This window comes from Arachis hypogaea, chromosome 19 (genome assembly GCF_003086295.3).
Source record: "Arachis hypogaea cultivar Tifrunner chromosome 19, arahy.Tifrunner.gnm2.J5K5, whole genome shotgun sequence".
Lineage (NCBI taxonomy): Eukaryota > Viridiplantae > Streptophyta > Magnoliopsida > Fabales > Fabaceae > Arachis > Arachis hypogaea.
In genome coordinates, this window is record NC_092054.1 from 6,281,600 (window position 1) to 6,308,964 (window position 27,365).

At 32.6% G+C, this 27,365-nt stretch overlaps 3 protein-coding genes and 1 pseudogene across 12 annotated transcripts; 2 read left to right on the forward strand and 2 right to left on the reverse strand.

The window, feature by feature from the left end:
• Window positions 1-830: 830 nt before the first annotated feature.
• On the reverse strand, window positions 831-3,155 carry LOC112777768 (peptidyl-prolyl cis-trans isomerase FKBP65-like; annotated as a pseudogene).
• A 4,455-nt stretch (window positions 3,156-7,610) lies between these two features.
• On the forward strand, window positions 7,611-10,537 carry LOC112777769 (protein HEADING DATE 3B-like). The gene is made up of 4 exons (XM_072226922.1): window positions 7,611-7,957; window positions 8,449-8,834; window positions 9,287-9,338; window positions 9,461-10,537. Exons 1-4 carry the CDS (start codon window positions 7,718-7,720, stop codon window positions 10,415-10,417), a joined length of 1,635 nt encoding a protein of 544 aa, XP_072083023.1. The 5' UTR covers window positions 7,611-7,717; the 3' UTR covers window positions 10,418-10,537.
• Window positions 10,018-17,881, reverse strand: LOC112775299 (pentatricopeptide repeat-containing protein At1g32415, mitochondrial). Of its 7 annotated transcripts, XR_011877087.1 has the most exons (8): window positions 17,501-17,881; window positions 15,215-15,382; window positions 12,742-15,026; window positions 12,200-12,286; window positions 11,956-12,018; window positions 11,733-11,825; window positions 10,657-10,909; window positions 10,018-10,370 (listed from the first exon to the last, which is right to left on the reverse strand). XR_011877087.1 is itself a non-coding variant. In XM_072226920.1 (3 exons), the coding sequence occupies exon 3, from the start codon at window positions 14,840-14,842 to the stop codon at window positions 12,932-12,934; it is 1,911 nt and encodes a 636-aa protein (XP_072083021.1). In that variant the 5' UTR covers window positions 14,843-15,026; window positions 15,215-15,382; window positions 17,501-17,881; the 3' UTR covers window positions 12,474-12,931. The 7 variants fall into 7 exon arrangements, 2 of the variants coding, with proteins under 2 accessions (XP_072083021.1, XP_072083020.1); XR_011877088.1 differs by lacking the exon at window positions 12,200-12,286; XR_011877084.1 differs by having other exon boundaries at window positions 12,742-15,382; window positions 17,501-17,878.
• Window positions 17,882-21,353: 3,472 nt separating this feature from the next.
• Window positions 21,354-24,504, forward strand: LOC112775597 (rho-N domain-containing protein 1, chloroplastic). Of its 4 annotated transcripts, none has more exons than XM_025819340.3 (4): window positions 21,354-21,535; window positions 21,654-21,823; window positions 22,979-24,155; window positions 24,265-24,504. In XM_025819340.3, exon 3 carries the CDS (start codon window positions 22,987-22,989, stop codon window positions 24,106-24,108), a length of 1,122 nt encoding a protein of 373 aa, XP_025675125.1. In that variant the 5' UTR covers window positions 21,354-21,535; window positions 21,654-21,823; window positions 22,979-22,986; the 3' UTR covers window positions 24,109-24,155; window positions 24,265-24,504. The 4 variants fall into 4 exon arrangements, with proteins under 4 accessions (XP_025675125.1, XP_072083991.1, XP_025675126.1 ...); XM_025819341.3 differs by having other exon boundaries at window positions 21,359-21,535; window positions 22,972-24,155; XM_072227890.1 differs by having other exon boundaries at window positions 21,354-21,823.
• The last annotated feature ends 2,861 nt before the right edge of the window (window positions 24,505-27,365 follow it).

Here is a 27,365-nt window from a genome sequence, read left to right on the forward strand (position 1 = left end):
AGACAAAATTGAGACGATTTTAAAACGTTAGAGACTTAAATAGGACGAACAAGTTGGGGACAAAAATGATACATAGAAATAAATTTTAATTTTATCATTCAATAATCAATTTTTTACAGTACATACTACAAGAGACACGCCGAATAGCGGCGATTTTTTTAGGGATTTGCGGCAGTTTTTAACGGCTGCAAAACGAAATTCCAGCAGTTCCACAAGCGTCGCCTGTTAGGGGGTGGAGATTTGATTTTGCAGCAGTTTTGAGAAACCGCTGGCACAACCGCAGCAAATCAGGTTGATGATTTTGCGGCGGTTGCAAAACCGCCGCTATTTTGGTTAGTTGATTTAAAAAAATTCTGCAGCGGTTTTACAACCGTCGCAATTTTATGTGGGTCTTTTAAAAAAAAATTGCGACGGTTTTGAACCGCCGCAATTTCATGCATGAGCTTAAAAAAAACCAGACCAACTACAATAGTTTATACCATTTTTCTTTACTATAACCTATTTTCTTTACATCATATTTATTAAACTTTAAATATTAACATAGAAAAATACTAAATAAACAATTTCATGATTAACAAAGCGTAAGGTTAATCAATTTGAGAAGTGAAATAGCACAAAGAATTTTTAAGTAGAAAATCATTGTTAACAGATGAGCATCAGCCAATTGCATGAGATGTTTTTGCAAGCAAGTAATTAACTAGACAAAAAGTTAAAAAAGAACATGTTGAGCCTTATCTTGCAACTGTACTGCACTCTACAGAGAACTATATATTAAAACAAAAAAAAATATTCATGTGATTCTGAATTTCCTCACATCACAAAAAATTTCGCTAAGATTTTTGCAGGGAGTACAATACCTTTTCATATCTCTTTGATGCTCTTTCATATTTGCCAGCCTTGAACAATGCATTCCCTTCTTCCTTCTTCTTTCCAGCTGCCTCTATCTTCTTTGGTGTATTCAGATCCCACGATTCCTTTTCCTGCATTCCATTTTTATTAAATTAGTGTTGTTTTTAATATTGTCAGAACCATAAAATATTAGGAACATAAGACAATTCTCTCTCACCTTTACAAAGGAAACCAGCTCAACTTCATAGTACACGTTGGAGTTGGGAGGAACGGTGGCCAATTCCTGAGTACTCAGGATGTATGGTCACCAATGCAACTTCCCCTTTCTTCATGTTCATCACAGCTTTATCAAGTCCATCAATTACTTGCTCCTCGTCAATTTTGAACTCAAATGGCTGCTCATCATCATGACCCTTCTTCACGAAAACAGTCCCATCTTACAGCTTACCAATAAGTTTCATTGCAACAATAAAAATAACGAATTCAACAACAGCAGCCAATGAAATAGTAAATAGAACAAAGAGAAGCATAATGCAGATCAAAAGCTTTACCTTGAACCACAGCTTTATCATTGGGACGTTCATACCCCTCTCCATCCTTCAAGGTTTTCTTGAGAACCTTCTTATCCTTGGTTATTTCAGATACAACCTTCCAAGATATCAACTCAAGATCAATTTGGAGCGAATCATTCGGAGGTATAGCACCTTCATCACCTGATGCTGGCCTTCCATTCTCACCAAACGCATCTGCAAAACTATACATGTCAATGAACTTGCACATGATAATTCATTGGTGAGTATAAGCAGTGGTCACAATCAACTCCCAAGTTTTATATATATATATATATATATATATATGAAGGCCTCTACACTGTTTAGAAACCAAGCCATTGATCCTGGGGGAAATGCAGCTAGCTAGCTCTATTAATAATAATAATAGTTCCTAAGATTGATATCAACTCCAAACTCAAACAAGAGATATACTATCTACATCAATATAGAAAAAATCAGTGCATACTACCTTACCCCTCTATAACCCCACTTCAAAAACACAAACCAAGTAAATATGGAGTTAGAGGATAACCCCTCTACATTACAAAGCACACACATAATTTCACTTTCATCCAAATTTAGTAACAATTAGCATTCTATATGCTTTACTTCTTATACTATTCACATCTGGTAACATTGTCCAAAGTTACAAAATCATATAAAAGGTTTGAGGTATAGGAAGAGTTTAATTGTTCTGCACTGGAGGTATACAAAAGAGTTTAACATTGTTATCCAGTAAAAAGCTTGTGTAACTTGAGTGCCATTAAAAGTTTTCCAAGTGATTTATCAAAAAATCATGTTATACACATACTAATGTCACATAATAATTCAAACAACATATATTATTTAGTAATAGTAAAATTAAGGAATGCATCCATGCAAATTTCTGCAACTTCTTTTTAAAGAAAATGTGTTGTGCATACAGATCAAAATTAGCGAAATGGTTTAAATAATGTAGCAGCTATTTTGATCACACATTCATGTACATATTTTAAAAATGGGTATACACACCTTCGCCTGAGATAGTAGAAGAATACTAAACTAATTTTGTGAAGCTGGCTTATAGTGACTCATATGTTCAATACAAATCACACTGATACAGAAATTGAAAATGTAGAATTTATCAGATAAACAAGTAACTGTAGTATACCTGAATCCAACTATCTTAAAAATTTTGACACCAGTAGACTTTATTATTAGTGTCACGTAAACACCAGACTCAAATTGTTCAATAACTTGTGTTTCTCTATTTCTCAAATAGTTCAGGATGATGTACTTGAAATTCTAATCAAGGGATTTGTTCTGTTTCTCATATATTCTCTTTGAAATATTTTATGCCATTAATTTGGATGACTAAGCATTTTTTATAAAGAAACATGATGCTCAAATACTAAAGCAGTTTGTAATAAGAAGTGTGGAATTGAAAGTTGAGCAATCGAGATATTTATATATATAAGTCAATGATTTCAACTATATCCTTGGTAAATAGAATGAAGATACCTGAATAATAGTGGACTCAAAAATTTCTAGCATTGCTTTATGCTTAGAAGACTCATCTGCTGCCAATGTTGTAGGTTCCTTAATACCATCGATGAAGCAAAGCAATTACTGGGTACAAAAAAATTAGCAAAACCAATTTCAAAGTGCATAGAAAGAAAGTTAGGAGAATATTGGAACAAAATAGAAGCAGAACAAATTCAAGAAAGGAAGAAGCAGAGTACCGGTGAGTCTGTCCCGGTTTTGGCGACGGTTGTAACTAGTGGCGGCGTGTTTGACGGCGACCCCCTCTCCCCTTTCGGCTCCTCCCAGCGGCGGCGCTATCAATCGCAGCAGCAAAAAACCCTAATGGCGACTGGAACAGGGTGCGACGGCGACGGCGACGGCCTTGACCCCAATCGACGGCAGCCGCGGCGGCAAAGCAGGACGGTGCGAGAACGGACCTCCTCCTTCTCCCCTGGGTTCATCGTCTTCTGCTTCTCCTTCACTCTTCATCGTTCTTCTCCTTCGTGAGCACGCTCTCTCCCTCTCTTTCCGAACACGCTCTCTCTCTTCGGCTTCAGTGGCGATGACGGCAAGCTTAGTGGTGACGGCGGTGGCAAGACGCGATGGTACAGACCCGCGATGAAGACGACGGCGGCGCTGGCTTCTCGGTGAGCTGATGTGATCTCCCTCTCTCTTCGCAGTTCTTTCTCTTGCCGTTCTGGCTTTTCGGCGGCATGGCAACGCGACGGCGGCGGCAAACTCAGCAGCGGCGGCCTAGCTCCTTCCTCCCTTTCCTCTCCTTCTCCGTTTCTCCCTCTCTTCTCTTAACATTTCTTTCTTTCTTTTTTTATATGTTGAAGCTGCTGAGTGTTGTGTTTTTGGGAAAGGGGAATTAAAATATCGCCCAAAAAAAATTAGGTTAGCAACGTTTCTTTTAAATTTGTGGCAAAATCAAATCAAATAGCTGCTCTTCCCACTATCACCACTAAAACTGCTGGAAAACTATCAGACAGCGACAATTGTCAAAACAGTTGCTAATTATGTGCCGCTATCTTGCGTTTTTGTAGTAGTGATAGTTATTGAATTAATTTTTAATCACATTAATTTTATTCTAAATAAATTTATTTTTTTATAATTTTACTCTTAAAAATTTTTACTCATCATAAAATATTTGTAGAATAATTAGTACATAAACTTGTGAAAAAAAATAATACATATACAATAAAGTAATATTGTGATTAAGTGTAATTTGCTTAAATGTGATTAACAAAATAATCGAATAAATATGTAACGTAAAAGATTAATATTAGTGAAGGATAAAATTAAAATTTATTTCTATGTATCGTTTTTGTCCTCAACGTTTTCGTCCTATTTAAGTTTCTAACGTTTCAAAATCGTCTCAATTTTGTCCTACTGTCAATTCCGTTAACAGATTCCTAACGGCAGAACAACATTGAGTCAATTTTGAAACGTTAGGACTTAAATAGGACGATTCAAATGTTAGAGACAACTTTGAGGCTTATCTCAAATGTTGAAAATAAAAACGATACTTTACTCAATAAATTAATGTTCCTTACACAACTTATATATATATATATATATATATATATATATATATATATATATATATATATATATATATATATATATATATATATCCTAACAATAGGTGGCTAAGCATGGCCAAAAGGTTGACTAGCCTTTCAATAGATGACATATGGTAAAGAGTATTTAAAGGGAATGTTGAGTGTAGTAAGTGCCATAAATTACTGATGGCAAAAAGGAAAATGCAATGCAAAAAACTGTTTTTATCTCTTGGGCCTTATAATAATTAAACCAAAAAAACTCTTGCTATTTTTAATTTAAAAAAAATGATGATAATAAAAGACAGAGATAGTTCACAAAAAGAAAAAAAAAACATATAAGATGATGAATTACTTTTTTTTAAATATATTATATTTGTGAAATATACTAATTTAATTACATATTTTTATTTATTTAAAAATAGTTTTATCTATCCATAATAAATTTAAATGTTACTAAGATTTATTTTTTATATTATTATATTATAATTATTTGAAAATAAAAAGATTAGAATATATTAAAAAATTATAACTTCAGTAGCTTTTTATTATCAATTATTTTAATTTTTTCTTTTTGTTTTGTTTTATAATTTCGTCCACTTTCAATTTTTTTCCAATGTAGTTATTGCTCTTGAAAAATTAATTCTTACATGTAATTAATAGTTATTTTAGATAATTTAATATATTTAAAATTTTGAATAAATTATTATGTAATGACTTTCAACTATTAATTTTATAGAAAAATAATTACATGTAAGTATTTATTTTTTTAGTTTTAAGTAATACTTTAAAAAAATATTAAACTGACTAGATAAAAGAAACAAATCGAATATATATTACATATTTAAGATATTAATGTTTTTGTTTTTAAAATAATTTTTCATCATCTTATATGTTTTTTTTCCTTTTTGTGAACTATCTCTCTTTTATTATCATCATTTCTTTTTTAAATTAGAAGTAGCAAGAGTTTTTTTGGTTTAATTATTATAAGGCCCAAGAGACAAAAACAATTTTTTGCATTGCATTTTTTTTTTTGCCATCAGTAATTTATGGCACTTACTATACTCAACATTCCCTTTAAATATATGATGAATAAACTCTTTGCCATATGTCATCTAATCAACTTTTTGACCATGCTTAGCCATTTATTATTAGGCCACCAGAGACCTCACCTATATATATATATATATATATAAAGGCATTTAAGTAAGTTGTTTTTTGGGATTCTCGTAGGACGATTATCTTAATCCTCGCTCTGTTTTCATTTATTCGCAAGGACAAATCTTCATCTTTATAAGAATTTTGTAGGTCTCCGTTAGCCTTCCTGTCGCGGACATCGCAACTGCGAGTTTTATTTGCCATCCCTAATCAAAATTTAACGGATAGAACTAATGACATACATGAAACAGAAAACTTTAAAATTTTCCTGAATCAAAATAAAATTAAATATTTATAAGAACCAAAATAAAGAAAAAGGCTGTCTATCTCTAAGAAGACACTTCAGAGTTCAGACAAAACTAAATGAATACCAACCAACATCCCTTTCTTTTATTTTTTTAATAATTGGGCCATGCCTCAATTATTGATCTAGATTTTTAACATTTTACTCTCTACTTTTTAGGCTCAGACATTCTACTTCAGGGTCATGCTTTGAAAAGATGAAGCCCATCACGGCCCAATAGAAGCCCTTCTAAATGGGAAACGAAATGGCCCATCATTGACCGAACCTTTATCAGCTGGTTCAGCCCATTCTTCTGGTAAAGGTATAAGGCTATAAAGCACGGATACTTCGCTGAATTATTGTGTCCGCGTGTCGGACACATTTCGGATACGACACTCATCGACACTCGTCCGACACGCGTGTTTGTTGTGTCCAACCGTGTCTTAATAAAAAGTAAAAAATTCTTTTTCGGACACGTTTGGACACACCTAAATACTATCACGTGTCAACGTGTCTAGTCTTATTCTTAACATATATTCTTGAAATAAATTTAGATATAGTATATATTATTATTTATTGAAACAAAAAAATATTTTAAATACTTGATATAATTAAAATAAGACATTAAAAATAATTAAAAAAATTAATTTATATTTTAATATCAATAAAATATCATTACAATTTATCTAAAAAATACTTTATATTTTATATGTATGTGTGTCCCTGTGTCTTATAAAATTTTAAAATTCATGTGTCGGTCTATCTTATGTCGTGTCGTGTCCCATGGTCTTTATGAAAAAAAAAACAAAGAGGAGGTTTCTAATGATTTTATTCTATTTTAATATTTTTAAAGCAAAATGAAATTAAAGCTCTTTTTTGTTTTTTTTAGCCTCCAAGATCACGCTGAAAAAAAAACCATAAGAAAAATGAAAAAGAAAAAAATCTCATGCCCGTGACACCGCCTATAAAATTGCATATCTCATCCAATTCAAACTGCACGTTTAATTTAAGCTCACAATTATCACATGTTAAGTAAAAGAAATTGAGAAAAAAAAGGTTGAAACAAAATCTTCCATTAAAAAACCAAAAAATCAGCCACAATCTTTTTTTTCTCTCTTTCTACACCAGCTAGCGTTGAATCAATGTCATGATTAAGAAGACTTGAGTGACAAATGAGACGCTTCCAAATGTCACATGATTAGAGGGTGTTAAGTGAGGCTTACGTTGTTAATGAAATCAAATATTTGGTAGGAAATGCAAGGACATGATCCTTGTACGGATTTTTCGTTGAAAAATGGCCAAATGAAAAATATGTGGTGCATGGGAGAAGTGAGACCTGGTCACACACAGAATATGTCATGTGTTACTCTCAAATCCAATTTGCTCAAACAGCTTTATAATCATCAATTTAACATCATCATCATGATTATCATACTGAAACTATTTTTACCTTAATTAGTACTTGTGATTTCTAGGTGATCTTGTGTTCCTACTAAATCTATTTTTCTTATTACATTTTTTTTTCTCTTTCTCTATTTTGTACTTAATAGAGAAAGCCTATGTGTTTTCCTCTTTAGGTAAACACTTATCTTATGTGTTGTTTGTTAATCCATTATCATAACGGACAATAAAAGAATGTGTTTCTTTGAAGCTGGTTAAAGTTTTATATATCAATTTTTATTGGGGTAGGAGATTTTCTTTTTCTTCTTCCTTGACAAATTGGTAGTCACAATTGATGTGAAATACACGAAGTTTGTGTGAGTGAAGCTAAGAGAGTGTAGAAAGAAAGAAAGAAAGAAAGAGGAGTAAGTATGATGAAAGGGGCAATGATTGATGAAGGAAAAGAAATAATTCCAATGTTCCCAAGATTGCATGTTAAAGATGCTGAAAAAGGAGGAGGGCCTAAAGCACCACCAAGGAATAAGATGGCTATCTATCAACAATTCAACATTAATATGCATATGCCTTCTCAAAATTATGCCTCAGGATCATCAACATCCTTGTTTCCTCTCCATCTTAGAAGCTTCACACCTCCTTCAATATCTCCCTATGTGAGTCAAGTAAAAAATGCCATTTCATAACATGTTAGATTGTTAGCTTTATTTGCTTTAAGTTACACTTAGGATTTGGTTGACTTTTACAACTTGTTACAACATTATAGACATAGACACATGTTAATATGTTATGATGTTAATACATATTTCTATTCACTTTAGTTAAATTGTTCATATTTTGCTGAGAATATTCAAGCTTATAACTCCAAAAAGATTAACTTAGCCAAATTGATGGTAAGTTACATGAGTGAGACAAAACAACTACCTTTGAGTACTGTTTTTGAGACAAAATTTCAGAAATAATAAACATAAAATTGAGACATTTTTTTGGGTCCGAAAAACAGAATATTTTATGTACTTTTTATCTCGCTGTCTTTGTCACTCTGTCTGTGTATTTTTGTTCCAAAACCAAAATCCAAGTGTAACTTTACCGAATTTTATACTTTCTGTGTTGATTACCATTTAGTGACAAATACAATTTGTTTCAGCCAGATGATTTCATCAACACTAGGTGTTTTCTGAAAACATTTGATGGTGAATATGCTGGTTCTGCCCATGAGGGAAATTCAGGTTGTAACCTTAAGCAAAATGACAAGGATGAAGACAAACTTCCACTTAAAAGTCTCAATTCATTTAGAGAGAAGGTGAATTCACTTGTGACAATAGAACTGAATTCCACACAATATGAGAAAAACGAAAGAGAAGAAGAAGTGTCTCAAAAGTCACAAGAAGATGAAGAGAAGACATATAGACATTATAATGGCTTAAATAAACCAAGGTTGGAATGTAAATTGGGCATGGATATTTCCCCAAATGATGTTCTAGGAGTTATAGGTGAAAAGCAATTTTGGAAAGCAAGAACAACTATAATCAAGTAAGCTTCTATTTACATTGTAATTTTCATTTACATTTACATTTACATTCCTATACCTTGCTACCAAATTTATTTCTTAATCTGTTGATACTTCTCTTAACAAGTGATGATCAAAGTGACTTGTTTACCAAGTTTGGCTGTTATTAAATTAAGGAAGAAACTAGTTTAGTTATAGCTTCCTAATCTTAGTTACCTTATCAAAAAATAATGATGATCTATAGTAATATCATATGCTGAACTAGTACAATTACTCTTCAAATTAAATTGATCCTCTTATCTTACATGGTCTTGCATTCCTCATATTATAATGTAATTATGTAGATTGATCATGGGAACTATTTCTTCAAGTTACAAACAAAATTATTTAATTTTTTATTTCTTATGTTTCTTTTATTTTGCTCTTAATAATTGTTGTCTTAGACCTAATATATATACTTACATTGTTATTTCAGTCAACAAAGAATCTTCCTCATACAACTGTCTGAGTTGCATAGGCTCATAGAGGTAATTAATTGCTAGATGATATATTATTAATTGTTTGTTTGTTTTATCAAATAATTATATTTTCTTTTCTTCATTGTATTACCATAAGGAAATTAATTAACTCTTATATTTCTTAAAATCAGGTACAAAAAACAATTGCTAGATCACCCCATCTATTGCTTGAAGATATCCATGTCTTGAACAGAACACTACCAAAACCATCACCATTCAAGAGGTTACAATCTGATTATGTCGCCGATCAATCGCCGGCCGGTAAACTCGCCAATCATTCCGAAAACATTGCAATTGGTGGCAAGATTCCCCTTCCTCCTCCTTGTATCAACAACATAAGCAAAGGTCATTTTAATAACCATGGACATTATATAGGAAAGCCTACATTATTAACCTCTCTAGATTCAATGAATACCAAAAATACCCTAGGTTGTGTGTACCCTACTTCACAAGGAAACCAATGGTTAGTTCCTGTTATGTCCCCATTAGAAGGCCTTGTATATAAGCCAATCATAGGGCCATGCCCTCCAAATCCAAGTCTCATAACACCAATATATGGTCCTTATAGTCCTCAGCATGTTCAAGAAGTACCAACTCTTCCCCCCACAAATTCTCACCAAAGAATTGGATCCCTCTCTGACTCTTTTTCACCACCAATGATGCATCCATCTATTGAGCACCCCAATAATAATAATAATAACAATAACATTAATAATGGTCATGAAAGTCACCATTATTCATCATCACTTGGAGAAGTGAATTCCTCCATATTGTACAAAAGCCCATCATCTAACATTATTACCAATTACCATACAAGTCAAATAATGCCAAGAACTACCAACAATGTTAGAAAAGATAAAGATAGAAGCACAACAAGTAGTAGGAGTAGTAGTCCTTGCAAGAAAATGAAAGGTGATGTACTTCCTTTGTTCCCTGTGGCACCAACATTTTTGGCATCAAATAATGTTGATCATCATCATCATCACCAGGCAAAAGTTATCAAAGCATTGCCTCACAATCCAAAATCAGCAACTGAATCAGCTGCAAGGATATTTAGATCAATACAAGAAGAAAGGAAATATTTGTAGTTGGCCATCAATGTCATATTATATATATATTATGTCACATTCTTGAATTTGCAAAGAATGCATAGGTATCATGCGTTAATTTATTTTTAGCACCAGGCACATCATCATAATTTGTCATTGTCTTTTGGTTTAGAATTTCAAATTGAACTAACTAACGTCGCCATCATCAAAACGTTAAGGGAAAGGAACATAACAATCTAGTAGTAGTAGAACTTAATAGATTGAATAAGTTTGGTTACCCAGATTATTCTTCCTTGTACCCATATGTCCATCAACAAATTAGTTTCTCTAGTACTCCCAATTATTATTCAACAAAGGATATTGCATCCGCCAGTAACAAGTACGTGTCTCATGAATACGTTGTAGCGCTCCGTTCCTAGATTGAACAATGATATCACGTCCAGTATCCGAGCCATCGAAGTCACCAACAATAAACCAGCAATTTCAGCATCTGTGGATTCACTATACACTTGAGGGTCTGCAGCTTGATGTCTAAACAATCGAATGCAAAAAGACTCATCAGGATATTGTTGAAAGATCTGTTTAGATACGAAAAGATTTTGCAACAACATTATTTTCGTCTATCATCTTCAATAAATCTTCAATTAATGTTGAATCCAAAGAACCTATACCACACTGCTCAAACTTGATACAAAATGAACTTTAAGATACTAATACACAGAAAAGAATATAAAACAAATTTGAATACAACAACATTTAGAAGTTACTTAAGCATAATCAAACTATACCGAAAAACTCCCTCTCTATTGGCCAACTCATTCTCAGTATAAAAAATATACAACTGAGCAAACTTCGGTTTTTAGCCAGCCATTGGAAGTAAACTATCAATCCTATGGTAATTTTGACCACAAAGAATAAACGGAGGCGGACCTACTCCATTTGCTAAGAGATGTGTCAACCCTTCCACCAATAGAAGTGAAACAAAACAAATTATTATACTCCCGAATGTTCTTCAAAAGATGTTTATTCCTTCAATCATTTCCATTGAAAAGTGATACTAACAATTCAGGGGGCTCTTTTAACAATGGCAATTGCACTTTGCCTTTAAGACAACACATTGAAAATACTGGACAATTAACTTTAGATTTCCTTAAAACACGTTCAGAATACCAAAAAGTTGCACCACACCATGTGAGTGTAATTACAATCACCATGGTCCAAGTATCCTATTTATAAAATAATGACTATCATTGGAGTATCATATGTCACAAAAAACAAAGATGCGATTATCAATATAGGGAAAAAAGTAAAAAACGGAAAATATTGAGCTTATTTATTAAAACTAATTACACACCTTCCATTTTACTTGTTGCAAACATCACATGATCCTTGAGATCAAGAGGAGTTGTCAATACATTATTGAAAGTGTCATCAATACTATCTTCATCTAAGCAACCAATGTATTTAGCAAGTCCAAAATTAAAAGATAATAAAATAGCACTAAAAACTCAATTATTATTAGCCACTATTTATAAATATATATATGCATATTTGTGTGTGTCTGTGTGTATATATACCTCCATCAATCAATATCGATCCATCAGAAGTTAGTATACTCTCGAACAAAAAAGTCTTTTGATCTATATAAAAAAAAACATATAATTTAATACTAAAACTGAGGGGAAAAAAATAAATAAACACAACTACTACAAACCACATACCACATATGCACAAAATTTTGGTGATATTCATAAACTCATGTAAACATAAGTAATACATCATTAATCAAATAAATAACAATAATCACAAGAAACAACTAACCATTTCTTATTGTAAATTCTTCATCTCTTTTTCTCTTCATTGAAATTTTTCTACTCTTTATACCTGACTCACTTATGATATTGTTGGCTAAAGAATAGGAATAAAAAAAATAAGTGAATAGATGAATCACACCTAATAGAAAGAGTATATCTAGCTTTGGTTTAATATGAAAGAGCAATAAAATGAATGCCACAATACTTGGTGTGTGCAAGTACAATGATATCTAAAGAGAAACTTCTTGATAATTTTAGAATATATAAAAAAAGATCAAACATTAAGAAGTGAATTATGGTTTTTATTTCATTTATTTTGGACCCTTTTGAAATCGCTTATGTTCAAATTGAATATTTGGTCCCAAAAAGATTTTTTTTTTTGGGTGCAGGAAGTTTCTGGATATGCGTCAACCGCTGGTCAATGCAATCACCGAGTGCAGCAAGTTCACTCCATATCTTCTAATCACACCATATCTTTGCCTATTTCCCAGATACTCTACTTAGATTTCTAGCTGCTTCTAAAAATCCTAATTCTAGCTACTTCTGTACCGTATCTTTGCCTATTGATTGAGATTTCTTTTTTGATGTGGAGGTGAATGATGGGTTCGGATGGATATCGGTTAGGGTTGCTGTTGATGATGATGACTCTATCATCTAATGGGTCTGTTTGATTTGAAATCCTTCTGGGGTAGGTATGTCAGGGTTTCAGTTCATTTAATTGAAATGTTTTCCGTTCATGCTAAAACACACTCGTATCTCCTTGTTGTTCCAGTCTATCTCCCGATGAGAAAACATGAACTCTACCCTTCACTAAAATCCAACTACACCCAGGTCTCTTCCTCATGCCTTTCAACCTCATTTCTTTTCTCAAACTTGCCCCCTCAATGTGGCAAGCTTTTGCAGCATATACATTACAGAGAGCAACATGGCCTGGGATATTTAGAGGATCCAACTCAAGCAGTCGCTTTGCAGCATGCCTAGCAACATCCACATCTGTTTTACCCAAACCGCAAACCGCAAGCAATGCCCCCCAAATGGCATAATTTGGTTCTATAGGAAGCCCCAAGACAAACTCCTCTGCATCCTTAACCTTTCCTGCTCGTCCCAGAAGATTGATCATACTAATGCAATGCTCAAGACCAGGTTGTATTCCATGAACATCAACCATGGCACGAAATAACTCCAACCCTTTATCAACAAGACCAGCATGAGCACATGCTGTCAAGACACCTAGAAAAGTAACACCATCTGGGTTAATACCATATTCATGCATGATTTCATACTCCTTTAAAGCCTCACTAGCCCTCCCATGATCTCCAAAGCCCATAATCATTATGTTCCAAGAAATTTTGTCCCGGTAGTACATGCTAGAGAATATCCTATATGCATCCTCTATCTCTCCACATTTTGCATACATTGATATAAGAGAGTTCTCAAGAATCAAATCATAGTCATATATGGTCTTCAACTGGATGGCATGTAATTGGCGCCCCTGTTCAAGATATGCAACTGAACCAATGGCACCGAAAAGAACAGAGAATGTAGAATTTATTGGCATAACACCATCAGCCATCATTTCAGCAAACAAGTCGATGGCTTCGGCAATCAACTCATTTTCAACATACCCATAAATCATTGAAGTCCATGCAAGGGAATCCTTGTCAACCATGTTATTAAAGAGGTTGCATGCCTTTAATACTTTCCCAGCACTAAGATAGCCAGCAATCATGCATGTGCTTGCAATTCTGTTTTTGATGGGTAGTCTGTGAAACAAATCTTCAGCTTTTTCTAACTCACCAGCCTGAATGTAACCATTTATCATAGAATTAAATGATTGTTCATCACAGTTATTCACATCACTTTCTAGTAGACTTTGAGCTGAGTCCATAAGACCAAATGCAGAGTACATCCGAATGAGACTTCTTTGTAGCCTGCCATCATAATCATCAAGCTTACAACCATTGACAATTATATAAGCATGTAACTGCTTGCCAAGAGTAGGAAAACCTAAACCTGCACATGCATAGGCCAAAGAAATAAAGGTCTCACTGTTCGGTATTGCATTAGAGTGTCTCATCTCAAGAAAAAGCGATAATGCCTCTGCACACAAGCCATTCCAGGTAAACCCACCAATCATGGCTGTCCAAGAAACTACATTTTTCTCCGACATGGTCTGGAACAAACTATAAGCTTCATCCACATTGCCTACCCTACAGTAACCAGAAATCATGCTTGTCCAACTAACCACATTCCTACACCCCATCTCCTCAAACAACGCTCTTGCTTCATGCATTCTACCTTTTTCCACATAACCCGCGATCATACCATTCCAAGAAGCCACATTTTTTTCTGGGGCCTGTTCAAAAACCATCCTTGCTTTGTCCCACTCCCCATTCTTTACCAACCCTGCCACCATCGAATTCCAAGAGATCACATTCTTCTCCGGCATTTCATCAAACAGCCTCCAAGCATCTCCAATCCTCCCTGCATCTGCCAACCCACCAAGCATAGCAGTCCAGGAAATAACATTCCTCTTCGGCATATGCTCAAAGAACCATGAAGCCTCATCAAGCATGCCAGATTGCAGGTACCCAGACAACATCGCGTTATAAGTGACTATGTTTCTGTGCGGCATTATATTGAACAGCATTCGAGCTTCACGGATGAAACCGTCTCGCGAGTACTTTGTGAGCAGGGAAGTCCAATGAACAATACGAGCATGGGGGTGGCCTCGAGAGGACTTGTAAAGTAGATCTCGTGCTTCATGGTGCCAGCCATTGGAGAGGTAACGGAGGAGCAAAGTATCATTGAATTCGAGTGTTGGGCCTTTGGTTCTGAAAAAAGGCAAAGCATGATTAAAGGGTTGAGAATGGTAGTGAAGATTGTGATTGCGAGTGACATTTGAAAGAGGGAAGTATCTGAGAGTAGAGGCACGCATCAATAGATTTTCAAAATGAGGTTTTTTTTTCGTATCTATCTTATATTCTTAAAACATTTTTAGCTCCATGCCAAAGGACCACACCTTCAACCACGTTCACGACCCCATTGAGCAGCACATTCACTCGCTGCACCTAATGCCGAATGGCAAACGAAGTTGCAGAAGCTCAAAGTGGTGCAAGATAAAGGTGCACCGAATGTAGTGTTCAATGCAGCAGCTTTTCTTCTTTGGCATGTGTGTTTGCATGCAAACCTGCACAGAAATTAATGCAGAATTAATAAACAAATATTAAAAGAACAACGGAACTGGTGTATGACTGGTATACAAAATGTATAGGATTGTTCTAAACCGTAGCTTGGGCAGCTAAGATGAAAAAGTAATTTTATTTGAATGTATGAGATGCTTACAATTGGCTAACCCTCTCAACTTGATTTTCTAATTAAAGTGCTCCTTATGTTTGAAATCTAATACTAGGCTTAACTATTTAGTTAAAATAAATAAATAAATCACATTTTGAACATAAAATATTTATTAAATAATAATAATACATTAATAATATAGAAATGTATAACAAATTGAACATATTATAAATAAAATTATAAATATAATATTAAAATAATAATATTATAGCATATTATGCGGTTTGAATTGGATTGAATCGGTTTTGAGAGTAGATCCGAAATCCAATCCGTTCCATGCGGTTTGCAAAAAATAAAATCTAATCAAATCCAAATTAATGCGATTTTAATCGGTTTTTGGTTTGAATTGGATTGGATGAGCGATTTAATTTGGATTGGTTTGGATTTACACACCCCTAATTGCTAGGCATGCTGCGAAGCGACTACTTGAGTTGGATCCTCTAAATATCCCAGGCCATGTTGCTCTCTGTAGTGTATATGCTGCGAAAGATTGCCACGTTGAGGGGACAAGTTTGAGAAAAGAAATGCGGCTGAAGGGCATGAGGAAGTGACCAGGGTATAGTTGGATTTTAGTGAAGGGTAGAGTTCATGTTTTCTCATTGGGAGATAGACTGGAACCACAAGGAGATACGGGTGTGTTTTAGCACGAGGTTGCTCTGAAAAGGATCACCGCCATGGGTATTCTGGTATGTGTCACAGAATGGAATGGACACACCAGTGCCCTTTTTTTAGGGTTTTAGACTTGTAATAGGGTTTCCTGGTTCTATAAATATTTATATATGTGCCTCCAATACATAGTTATCAAAACCGAACCGGTAATTGACCCGGTTGTCTAGTTCAACCGGTGGGTCACTGATTCATTCGGTTGACCTCGTCGTAATTAAATAAAAATATAAAATTATAAAAAAAATAAAATCAAAAGTTAAAATGCATGTCTTTACAAATATATTAATAATAATCAAGTATCAACCTGTAGATATAAGTCACATAACTAACTATATAAACATAGATAATAAACTAGTCACTAATACAAAATACTTTCTCAATTTAAATGAAAAAGAGAGCAAAACATAACAGTCAGTAAATTAATGACTAACAAACTAATCAAAAACATAAATTCACCATCAAATATCCATTATACAAATAGTCCAATATTGCCTATGTAATTGTCAATACTCAATATTAAATCAACTCTTATTATTACAATTAAAGGCTAAGACTAAGACTATGAGACTCTACACAGAAACTATCTATTCTTACAGCAATAAATTCATCTTGGTGACCATTTTCAACAACAAATTCAACTCACTGATGATTTTCAGCAATAAAAAATATAGCTCAAAAGATGATTTACAGCAACAAATTAAACTCAACAGCAACAACAAATTTAGCTCAATACAGCAACAAAAGATGGTTCAGTAATGATTTACAAGAACAAATTGACAGGGACAAGGGAAAAGGAAAAATTGAAAAAGATAGAAGAGGGGAATGCAGGGACAAAAGAAATAAAAGAATTACAGCAATAAAAGATTTAGCTAAGTGATATTCAGCAACAAATTCAACTTAGAGCAAAAATTTAAAAGCAATAAAAGATAGGTTTTCTATCATACTCATCTATCACAATAAGATGCTTCATCAATTCAACATGTTTTCCAGCAACGAACAAATTTGCTGAGCGATATATTCAGCAACAAATTCAACTTACAGCAACAAATTCAACTCATTGATAATTTTCAACAACAAATCAACTATGATAATTTTCAACAACAAATCAACTATGATAATTTTCAGCAACAAAAACTTTACCTACAAATATGACTTACAGCAACCAAAAAAAATTAACAATCATTATTCCAGCAACAAATTCAACTTTCAGCAATAAATTCAAGGTGCACTGATGATATACAGCAATAAAATTGAAAAAGAAATACCAGGGCCGAAGGAAGCTCACCTCAGCACCTGCCAGGGACCAACTGACGGCGAAGGAAGGAAGCTGACCAACTGAACTGACGGCGGAAGTAAGAAGTCGACAACGACCACCACCCGAGGGACCAGATGCTAGTTCCGTCTGGTTCTTCCGAACGGCGGCGACTGAGCTTGAGACGGTGAGGACACAGCGCGACGTGCTTGAGTCTGAAACGGTGACTGCCAGACCGAGAGAGAAGTGACACGCCGGAGACAAGAGTGGCGTGAGAGAGGTGAGAGAGCTTGAGGGAGAGAGTGGCGAGAAAGAGACCCCAGAGAAGAGCGACGTTGAGGCTTTGTCGTGGGTGATCACTGCACTTCAGAATTTGGGCATTTGGGGTGGGGGGGTTGGCTTGGAAACGACGTCGTTTCCATTTGTTACCCCAAAAAATTAAACATGACCCATTTCGGGTCGGGTCACCGGTTTTGCTGCAAACCGTCCAGGTCGAACCGTTTTCCCCCGAGTCTAGAACATGGGCGATCTAACGAGTGATTCGGTCTAATATTTATGTTGTACCTTTTAGTATATTGTTGAGTGATGTATTATATGTGATTTTTATATCAATTTTTAATATGGTTAAATTATAAATTAATTAATCAACTTAGTATATAATTCTAAAAATAATAGTTAATTTATTTTGTGTGTATTTTTTATGTCAAAAAACTTTTAATTTTTTATTTATCAGTTATAATATTAAATGGAAAAAATAAAGATACCAACAAATATCTCTTTAAAAATTGATATGGCTAGTTAAATCCAGTTATTTGCTCTTTTAGATAATATTTTAAAATTTTATCAAAAGGAGAGACCTTGACTCGTTAAAATTAAACAGAAAATTATTAAATTAGGATGTAAATGTTCTTTTTATATTTTGATATTATCAATGTTTAAAATATTTATTAAGAGTAGAAATGAATAAAAGAGAAAAAAATAATTCACCTAAAAAAAAGAGATAAAGTAATTTTTTATTTTATTTTAATTTTACTTAATTTTTATACTAATTAACTACTTTTTTTTATTTTTATGAGTATTGTCCAAATCTATGATCAAATCAGATCTTATTTTTATGGTATAATACTTTCTTTTCTTTAAAACAGAAAAAGCAACATAGTCTTGCCATAATTTAGATGATTACAAATCTTAATATACTAAAATTACCTAATATGATTAATAAAAATATAGATATCAAAAACTCTCTTTGATAAAACAAAGAGTCTTATAGTATTGATTTATTGAAAAATTATAAAAGAGCTACATGATAATAGAAGAAATTTAAAATTGATAAGTAATGTCTTAATAAATTTTGTTTTAATATATAAAATTTCTGTAATCTTATAAATTGAATAAAAGAAATAATTTTTAAAAACTTTAGGCAGGAGCAGCAGCTCCCTTATTCCCTTGGTGCAACTTTTATGCTTAATCAAAAAAAATAACAATAACTTTTAGAGTCATCTTATCTCCTATAATAAAAAATCACACATAAATCACAATTTAATAAATACTAATAACATGCTAAAATTCTTCTCAAACTAATAATAATCATCAATGACAATAACATTGACAATGACTGTTAAAACAATAAAATTATTCAATAAAAAAATAAAAATAGAAATTTAATCTCCAAAATACACTATCTTCTATTTTTATTGCCGTAACTTTAGAACTAATAGCATCTCTTGTTTACATATTTTTTCTCTAATAAAAAATTATCCGCTAAATCTATCAGAGACATGAGGACAACAACAGTTACAAAGACTTAAAGTAGAACATAACTCCACTATTATTTTATTAATTGCTAAATAGACTAACACATTTAAAAAACGACTATTTAAAAGCAAGTAAAGAAGATAAAATCATTCTATAATAATAATAATCAAGACCAAAATCAGACAAATCAAATATACCTTTCATCCATTCCTCAAGTCAGTTATATTGAATTTCAAATTTTCCTCTCATGCACTCTTCTTTATTTATACCCAAGTTTAACTTCAATACTTTATGTCCTAGTTCATAACCTTTGTATTTAGATTTTTGTTTTGAAATATTTTATAGTTTTTATGCTTTCAAATACACTATGTGGTTGTAAAGAAGTTCAGCACCCACTACTGTTTATACCTCGTTAGAATTGGTGCCGCAATTCATGATTTAAAACATTTTTTAGTTCGTCCCGGACATGTTCAATACAGACCCATATTATATAGTACATCGTCCAAAAGACTCAATGCTAAGTCACAACTGAAAAAAAGATGGCATACATTCTTTACTTTTTTACCACACATTGAACATTCTTTTATAGAGGCTGAAAAAATTCAACACTTACATAATTTATCTCTAGGATTACAACTTTTCTATCAAAACAAACCAGTTTAATAGCTCAACATGCGGTGGTGCTAAACCATCCCATAATTTTTTCATGAACATGAAATTGTTCGACACATTTTCACTTGCTATATCTTTATATAATGTACTTGCAAAATCATACCTCCATCCTTTCTAAGTCCATAAAATCAAACTAATATCTGCAAGTAATGAATAAACAAAAAAAATACTTAGAAATCAAACGGGTCATTAGAATCTATGAGATTACAAAATAAAATTGAGTGTTTTATAGCAAATACATAAATGTATTTGACATATGAAATATGAACGGAGACATTGTGTTTAGAGACACTAAATTAATGTATTTTGTATTCTTCCTGACAAGAAAGATATAGAGATACAATTTATTTTTTATTTTTCTTTCATTATTCTTGTTAATTTTTTATAATTAAAATTTTTATTATTATATTTTTCTTTTTAAATTTTTGAATGAAAAAATATGAGAATAAATTGGATTTCTATAATTTGTTTTAGTTTATCACCAAACAAAATATAAGAACACTAATTTTTGTGTCTCTATCATTTATGTTTTATTCTTAATATATTGTTTTATCCTATTTTCAAAAAGTTTAATTACTCTGTTGGTCCTTATAATATTGCAAAATTTTCAATTAGGTTTCTATACTTTTTTTCTTTTTAATTGTGTCTCTACACCAATTTTTTTTTTCAATTAAGTCCCTCTCAGCAGTAATTAGCTTAATTTAAAAAAAAAATTGGTGTAGAAACTCAAATAAAAGAAAAAAAAGTGTAAGAATCAAATTAAAAGAAAAATTTGGTGCAAAAATTAAAAAAAAAAATACATGAACCTAATTAAAAATTTCACAAAATTATAGGATCAATAAAATAATTAAACCTTTTCAAAATCAAACGCAGTCTAATAAATTAGAATCTTAATTTATTGCATTCGGGTTCGAATCTTAATAATAACCAAGTAGTAGGCAGAACCTTTTAATTGTGTATGAGTATGTGATATATGCGATGAAATGTCTAAAATTGAGAAGTATTCAATTTACAAAAAAATCCAAAATTAAATGGTTTTTAATAAATGATTTAGTTGTTTTATGCTTTAAGGCCAGTTTAATAATATAATAATGATTTTTTTAAAATATATTAAAAATTTATTTTTTAAAATTATATTCTTAATAAATTCATTTTTAAATATTTTTACAAATAAAAAATATTGTAATATTTGTTAATTAGATAAATATTAATTTTTTATTTATTATATTTTATATCAACGATTTAAATTGAAAATTGAAAATTTAATATTTAAAATTTAAAATTCATGGAATCCTGGTTTAAGATTCGGATTCAGGATTTATGTTAGAATTCAAAGACACTCCTTAATTTAATTTTATGAGAGCCCATTAGCATTTGCCATTTTAGTAAAATATTTTTTTATAGTTATTTTGAAACATATTTTTAAGATATATATAAATATAAAATATATTTGTAAGTTCTTTTATGAGAGAGAAGAAGCAAAACGAAGTCGTTTTGAGTAAAAAAAAAAAGCACGCAATGGCAAGCCCTAGTTAGGAGTAGGAACCCAGGCATTCCTCTCTTCTCCGTCTGCTCTCATCCTTTCTCTTATCCCTTCGTTCCACCGCCTCGTCACCTCCTTCCGCCGTCGCCTCAGTTTTGGTAGGTCCTCTGCTCTCTTATAACCCTAGCCCTGATCGCTTCCTTCTCTCCGCTCGCTCTCTCTCTCTCTCTCTCTCTCTCTCTCTCTCTTACTTCTTCTATTCACCGCGTGTCTCAGCTCAATCTCTCTTCATTGTGTGTCTGCCGTGCGCCGTCGCTGCTTCTCTGGTCCTCGCTGTTTCTGTCTGTCGTTCCTTCTCTGCTCCCCACCGTGTCTCTTCGCTGCTTCTCTGCTCCTCGCCGTGTCTCTTCTCCTTTCCTAATTCGAGTGACTCGGCCTCTGTTTAGGTAACTCAAGTGTCTTTTCTCCTCTGATTTTAATTGATTTGGTTACTGTTATGATTTTACAACCATGCTAGGGCTACACCAAAATCAACCACCAAAATCAGCCACCTGTACAGGATACACATTGAAATACAAAATATACACTAAAAATATAGTTTATACATAAATATATAGTGGCTAAATTTAACGTGTAAATAGCATTTTTGATGATTTTATTATGATTTGGTATAATGCTGCTCTGTTTTGTTATGAAACTAATCACTATAACTGATTTTAACTGATTTGGTAACTTCTGTTTCTGTTGTGATTTTATGTTACTATGGAATAATGCTGCTGTGTTTATCATGAAATTAATTGATTTGGTTTCTGCTATGATTTTATTATAAAATTAATTCATTTGGTATGGTTTGTTCTATTATGATTTTCTTATTGCTGAGCTAATTGTCTATCCACAAATAGATTCATTTTTGTTTTAAAAACCTGATTTAGTATAATTCTTGTTCAGTTCTTACAATGTCTATCCATGAGAACATTAATGCTCAAGAACTTTCACCCTTCACAAGTGAAAGTGAAACACAGAGCTATGATCCACCGCCAAGAATTGTTATTTTATTATGTTGGAAACTCTCTTGATTTTATTTTCTTTTAATGTGTATGTTGGAGATTTTATTTGTATGTGGATTATGGTAAATTTGTGTATATTGTGTTTTAATATGTTAAATTTGGTTGATTTGTATTGGATTATATTATTATGGTTCTGTTAATTTTTTTCAAGGTTATATCCATGGACACCCGCGGGTATCTGCGCTTCTCGCGGGAAAAATAAAAGGGGACCCGTGACAAGGATGGGGTGGGGAAAAAGAGGGGGGGGGGGATTTTCATAAACGGGACAGGGGGTGGGGGAGGGGTACCCGCATCCATGGATACCCATTACCAACCTTATCTTTGCTAAGTTCATACACATTAGCATAAATTATTGTTTAGTATATTTTCATCTCTTAGGGGAGGAGAGTTTAGGTTGTCAAAAATAAAGGACACGGCAATATAGTGTATAGTATATTTGCAGAAGATGAAAGGGAGGAGCATAATTGTAATTACTTTCTTCTATTCTCAACTTTCTCTTTGTTGTGGTTGAATTGATATGGTGATAGTTTGCAGGCTGTGGAATGCTAGAAGGAATGTATCTCCCGTGTTCGGGAGTTTCTGGAAGAACAATTGCTCTATATCCTCCTGCCTCATCTCTAGGTCATTACAGAATTCATTCATATGTAAAAATTAGGGGGCTAAAGTGTGCTTCTTTGAAAACATCTTTTGTGTGCGAAGCAAGGAGAAACCCCGACTTCTCCAGGCAAAACAGGTCTGGCTACTCCAGAAGCAGGAACAAGAACAATGAAGGGAGAGATGGCTTTGAGAGCTTTGAGGAAGACATGTTGTCTTTGAAAAATGGACCTTTGGTATCACTTTCTGCCTCAGGTAAATCGCAGACCACATCGGCTCCTGGTCCTAGAGAGAAGGAGATTGTTGAACTATTCAAGAAGGTGCAGGCGAGGCTGCGTGAGAGAGCTGCCAATAAAGAAGAAAAGAAGGTTGAAACCTCACAAGGGAAAAGTAAAGAGAATGGTACCGTGGATTCGCTCCTCAAACTACTGAAGAAACACTCGGTTGAGCAAGTAAAAAGAAGCAGTGGAGGAAGTAAAGGAAGAGATCACAGTGCGGAACAGGTTCAAGAAAGTAGCCAATATAGTAGAGGGCGAAGTAATAAATTTTCAGATTTGGATAGTGCTCCAAGGCACGAATCCCAAGAAGCAAACTCCTCCTCTGTCACTAGGCCAAGGTCAAATTTCCAACGAAGATCCCCTGTTCCTCGCGTAAAATACCAGCCTGTCTCTTACAATGAGGATGTTACGAATGTGGAGCCACTAAGTAGTAGGCTTGGAGAGAACATTCGGGATCAGCTAGGTCTGAAGCATGATGATGAACCGGAGATTGATTCTGAAACAGATATTGATCATGAGCCAGAGCCTGATCTTGATCCAAAGAATGAGTTGTTCTTCCCAGATATTGGCATTGCTGACATGTCAAACGATGATTCTCATGACCATGAACAAACCGAAGAAATCGATCATGATGAGCACATGGAGGAGGAGGAGGAGGAGCTAGCTGTTCACCACGAGGATTTGAGCGCGATGAAGCTTGTGGATTTGAGGGCACTCGCTAAATCTCGCGGTCTAAAAGGGTTCTCAAAGATGAAGAAAGTGGAGCTCTTGGATTTACTAACTGGGAACTGATTCTGATCAATTGATAGGAGGAAAGCAAAAAAGAGGAGACAACACAAGTGAGTTCATAATTTTTCTTTTCCCACCTTACTTCTTTCTCTTTGGTTTGTGTTGTTTTTTTTTTCTTTTTTATTTTTTAATATATATAATTAAAACTAAGTCTTGCAGGTACCGGAGAGCTTGTGGATCATTAGAGTAATCTTGATATATCTGTCTAGAGGAATTTTGGATTTGTGGTTTTTTTTTTTTTTCCAGTCAGATCTGTGAAGTCTTGTCAGTGATTCAGCATATGCTTATGCTTGTGAAATTTCACAATTATACTTAATTGCTTTTTGACTATTTTACTACTATACCATATCTCCTTTTGGTTTTTTCAATAAATGATGTTATATAGATTTTTTAACTAAACAATGTATTTATTTTTGTGAACAAAATATTTGAGTCGATATTTTTATTGTATTAAAAATAAAATCTTAGAAATGAGAGCCCTTTGATGAGAGGTCTTTCTACTATTTAGATGAGCAACTGAATCAGCTGCAAGGATATTTAAGATCAATACAAGAAGGAAATAATTATAATTATAGTTGGTCATGGTCAATATGTATTGTGTCCATTGACTCTAACTAGTATTCCAACGAGTAAAACTACTAGAATGGTATCAAAAGTTCACATCACTAATAAAAATAACTTTAAAAGATGCTAATAATAAACAAGTTTGTGAAAAATTTAAAAACATGACAAAAAAAATAGATATTAAATATATATTTTTTAAATTTTAAAATTAATTTTGATGTAATTTTTTGTAAATATTATTAAAAAAATAAAATTTGTTTATTTTTAATTTTTGGTAATTTTATGTGAAGTAAATATTTTTTTAAAAACTTTTTTTATTGTGAATGAGTATCTTTTTAAAAAATAAAAAAATTAGTGATAAAATTTTGTGTCGATTTTTTTTTATCTTTCAATTAGTGGATTGATAGTTAACTCTATTTCAATTTGGATACGATATATACATATATTGATTTATACTAATGACACGCTAATAATCTGTCCGATCAGATTGTATAACCATTTTTTTTCTCGTATATTCACTCCAATCTCCATAATAGTTTGATAAATAATCTATATTTCTATATCTATATTTTATACCTCAATACTAGGGGTGTTTGCGGTGCGGTTTGGATCGGTTTTGAGTAAAAAATTTATTCGATTGCGAACACTATGTTTACTTGCAGTGCGGTTTGAATTGGATGATTTTTTTAAAAAAATCCGATCCAATCCGATCTAATTTCGAGCGGTTTAGATTGGATTGGATTTGCGGTTTTGTAAATTAAAAAAATTAAATACATATATCAAGTCTCAACATTAAATTTTAAATAACCAACAATGACATAACAAGTCTTAACAATATCTTAAAAAACCAATGATAACATAACAATAGAAATAAAATTATAAGTCAGTTACAATAAATAAATAAATCACATTTTGAACATAAAATATTTATTAAATAATAATAATACTTAAAAAATATATAAATATATAACAAATTGTATATGTTATAAGTATAATTGTAAATATAATAATAAAATAATATTATTATAACATATTGTGCGGTTTGGATTGGATTTGATCGGTTGTGAAAAGTAGATCCGAAATCCAAAATCCGAAATCCGATCCAGCGGTTTGCAAAAAATAAAATCCAATCAAATTCGAATTAGTGCGGTTTTAATCGGTTTTCGATTTGAATTAGATTGAATGAATGGTTTAATTTGGATCGTTTTGGATTTGAACACCGCTACTCAATAGTCAATACTATATATATATCTTAAATAAGTGATAAATTATTTATCATCTGAATCAATTCCTCTTTTACACATATTTAATGAATAAAAAATAAAATTCTAAATTAGTGTCTATTCATACACTAATCATTATAAATTCTTGGAATTAGATAAGGAGGAAGCAGTTGCGTAACAGTTATTAATTAAGTAGAATTGTAAATTCATGACAAAAAAAAAGGGTTTAAGAAACAGTATAATATTTCATGAATATATGATTATTCAGTAAAAAAAACTAAATAAATGCGACGACAATCATCTTAAATATTAAAAATAGACAGTTATTTTAAAATTGTAAGAGTAACCTAGTTTTATTGAAGAAGATAACCCTTGAATGAAACTTGAAAATTAAACCACCGATCCAAACTAACCAAGTGGCGAATTTGCTATCGTTGTTACACGTTAATATTGCTGATCAAAATATAAATAAAGTGGTAATTGTCTAATTGACATATCATATGCTATTTTGATTATTTAACATGATCAATTGTAGTGCCAGAAAAAGTTAATTTACATTATTTACTGTATTATTACTATTACTATGCCTAATATAACTTGTTCTTGAAAGAACTTCAAAGACACTTATCCCTATTTCTTGCAAAGAATGCATAGGTGTCATGTGTTAATTCATTAGCACCAAGCACATCATAATTAGTCACTGTCTTTTAGTTAAGAATTTCAAATTGAACTAACGTCGCCATCATCAAAAGGTTAAGAGAAAGGAACATAACAATCTAGTTTCTTCAACAAATTACTTTCTCTAGAAACTGCTCCATATGTCCATCAACAAAAAATAGGTTTATTTGAAAAATGAATATGTGAAGAAAAATAATTGAGAATAACCCATGATCATCTTAAATATAGGAGTCTCTGCGGATCAGATCGGATCGGATATGATATCCGCACTTTTTAGTGTTGAATCCGATCCGCACATTTGCAGATGAGATCGGATCGGATATCGGATATATCCGCATAATTAAACCTTCTTTTTTTAATCATATTTCTATGTAAAAGAATTCGATAAAAATATTTCTTTCGTACTTTTAAACTTATTTATTCCTAAAATATTTTTAATCAAACTCTCTCTAAATAACAAAAATAAAATAATACAATATAAGAATAATAATTACTAACTAAAACATACAAACAAGTAAATATAATACCAATCATATATCTATATTTATTTATTTTTTAATTATTATAGTGCGGATCTGCAGATCCGCAGATCGGATACGTGGATGTAGAGTAGATATCCGCGATCCGATCCGCAAAAGATGCGAATTGGATCCGATTCGCAAAAGATGCGAATTGGATCCGATCCGATTAATTTGCGGATCAGATCGTATCCACAATTTTCGGATCGGATGCAGATATTTACCGCAGATCTGCGGATATAATCCGATCCATGGACACCCTACTTAAATATATCTT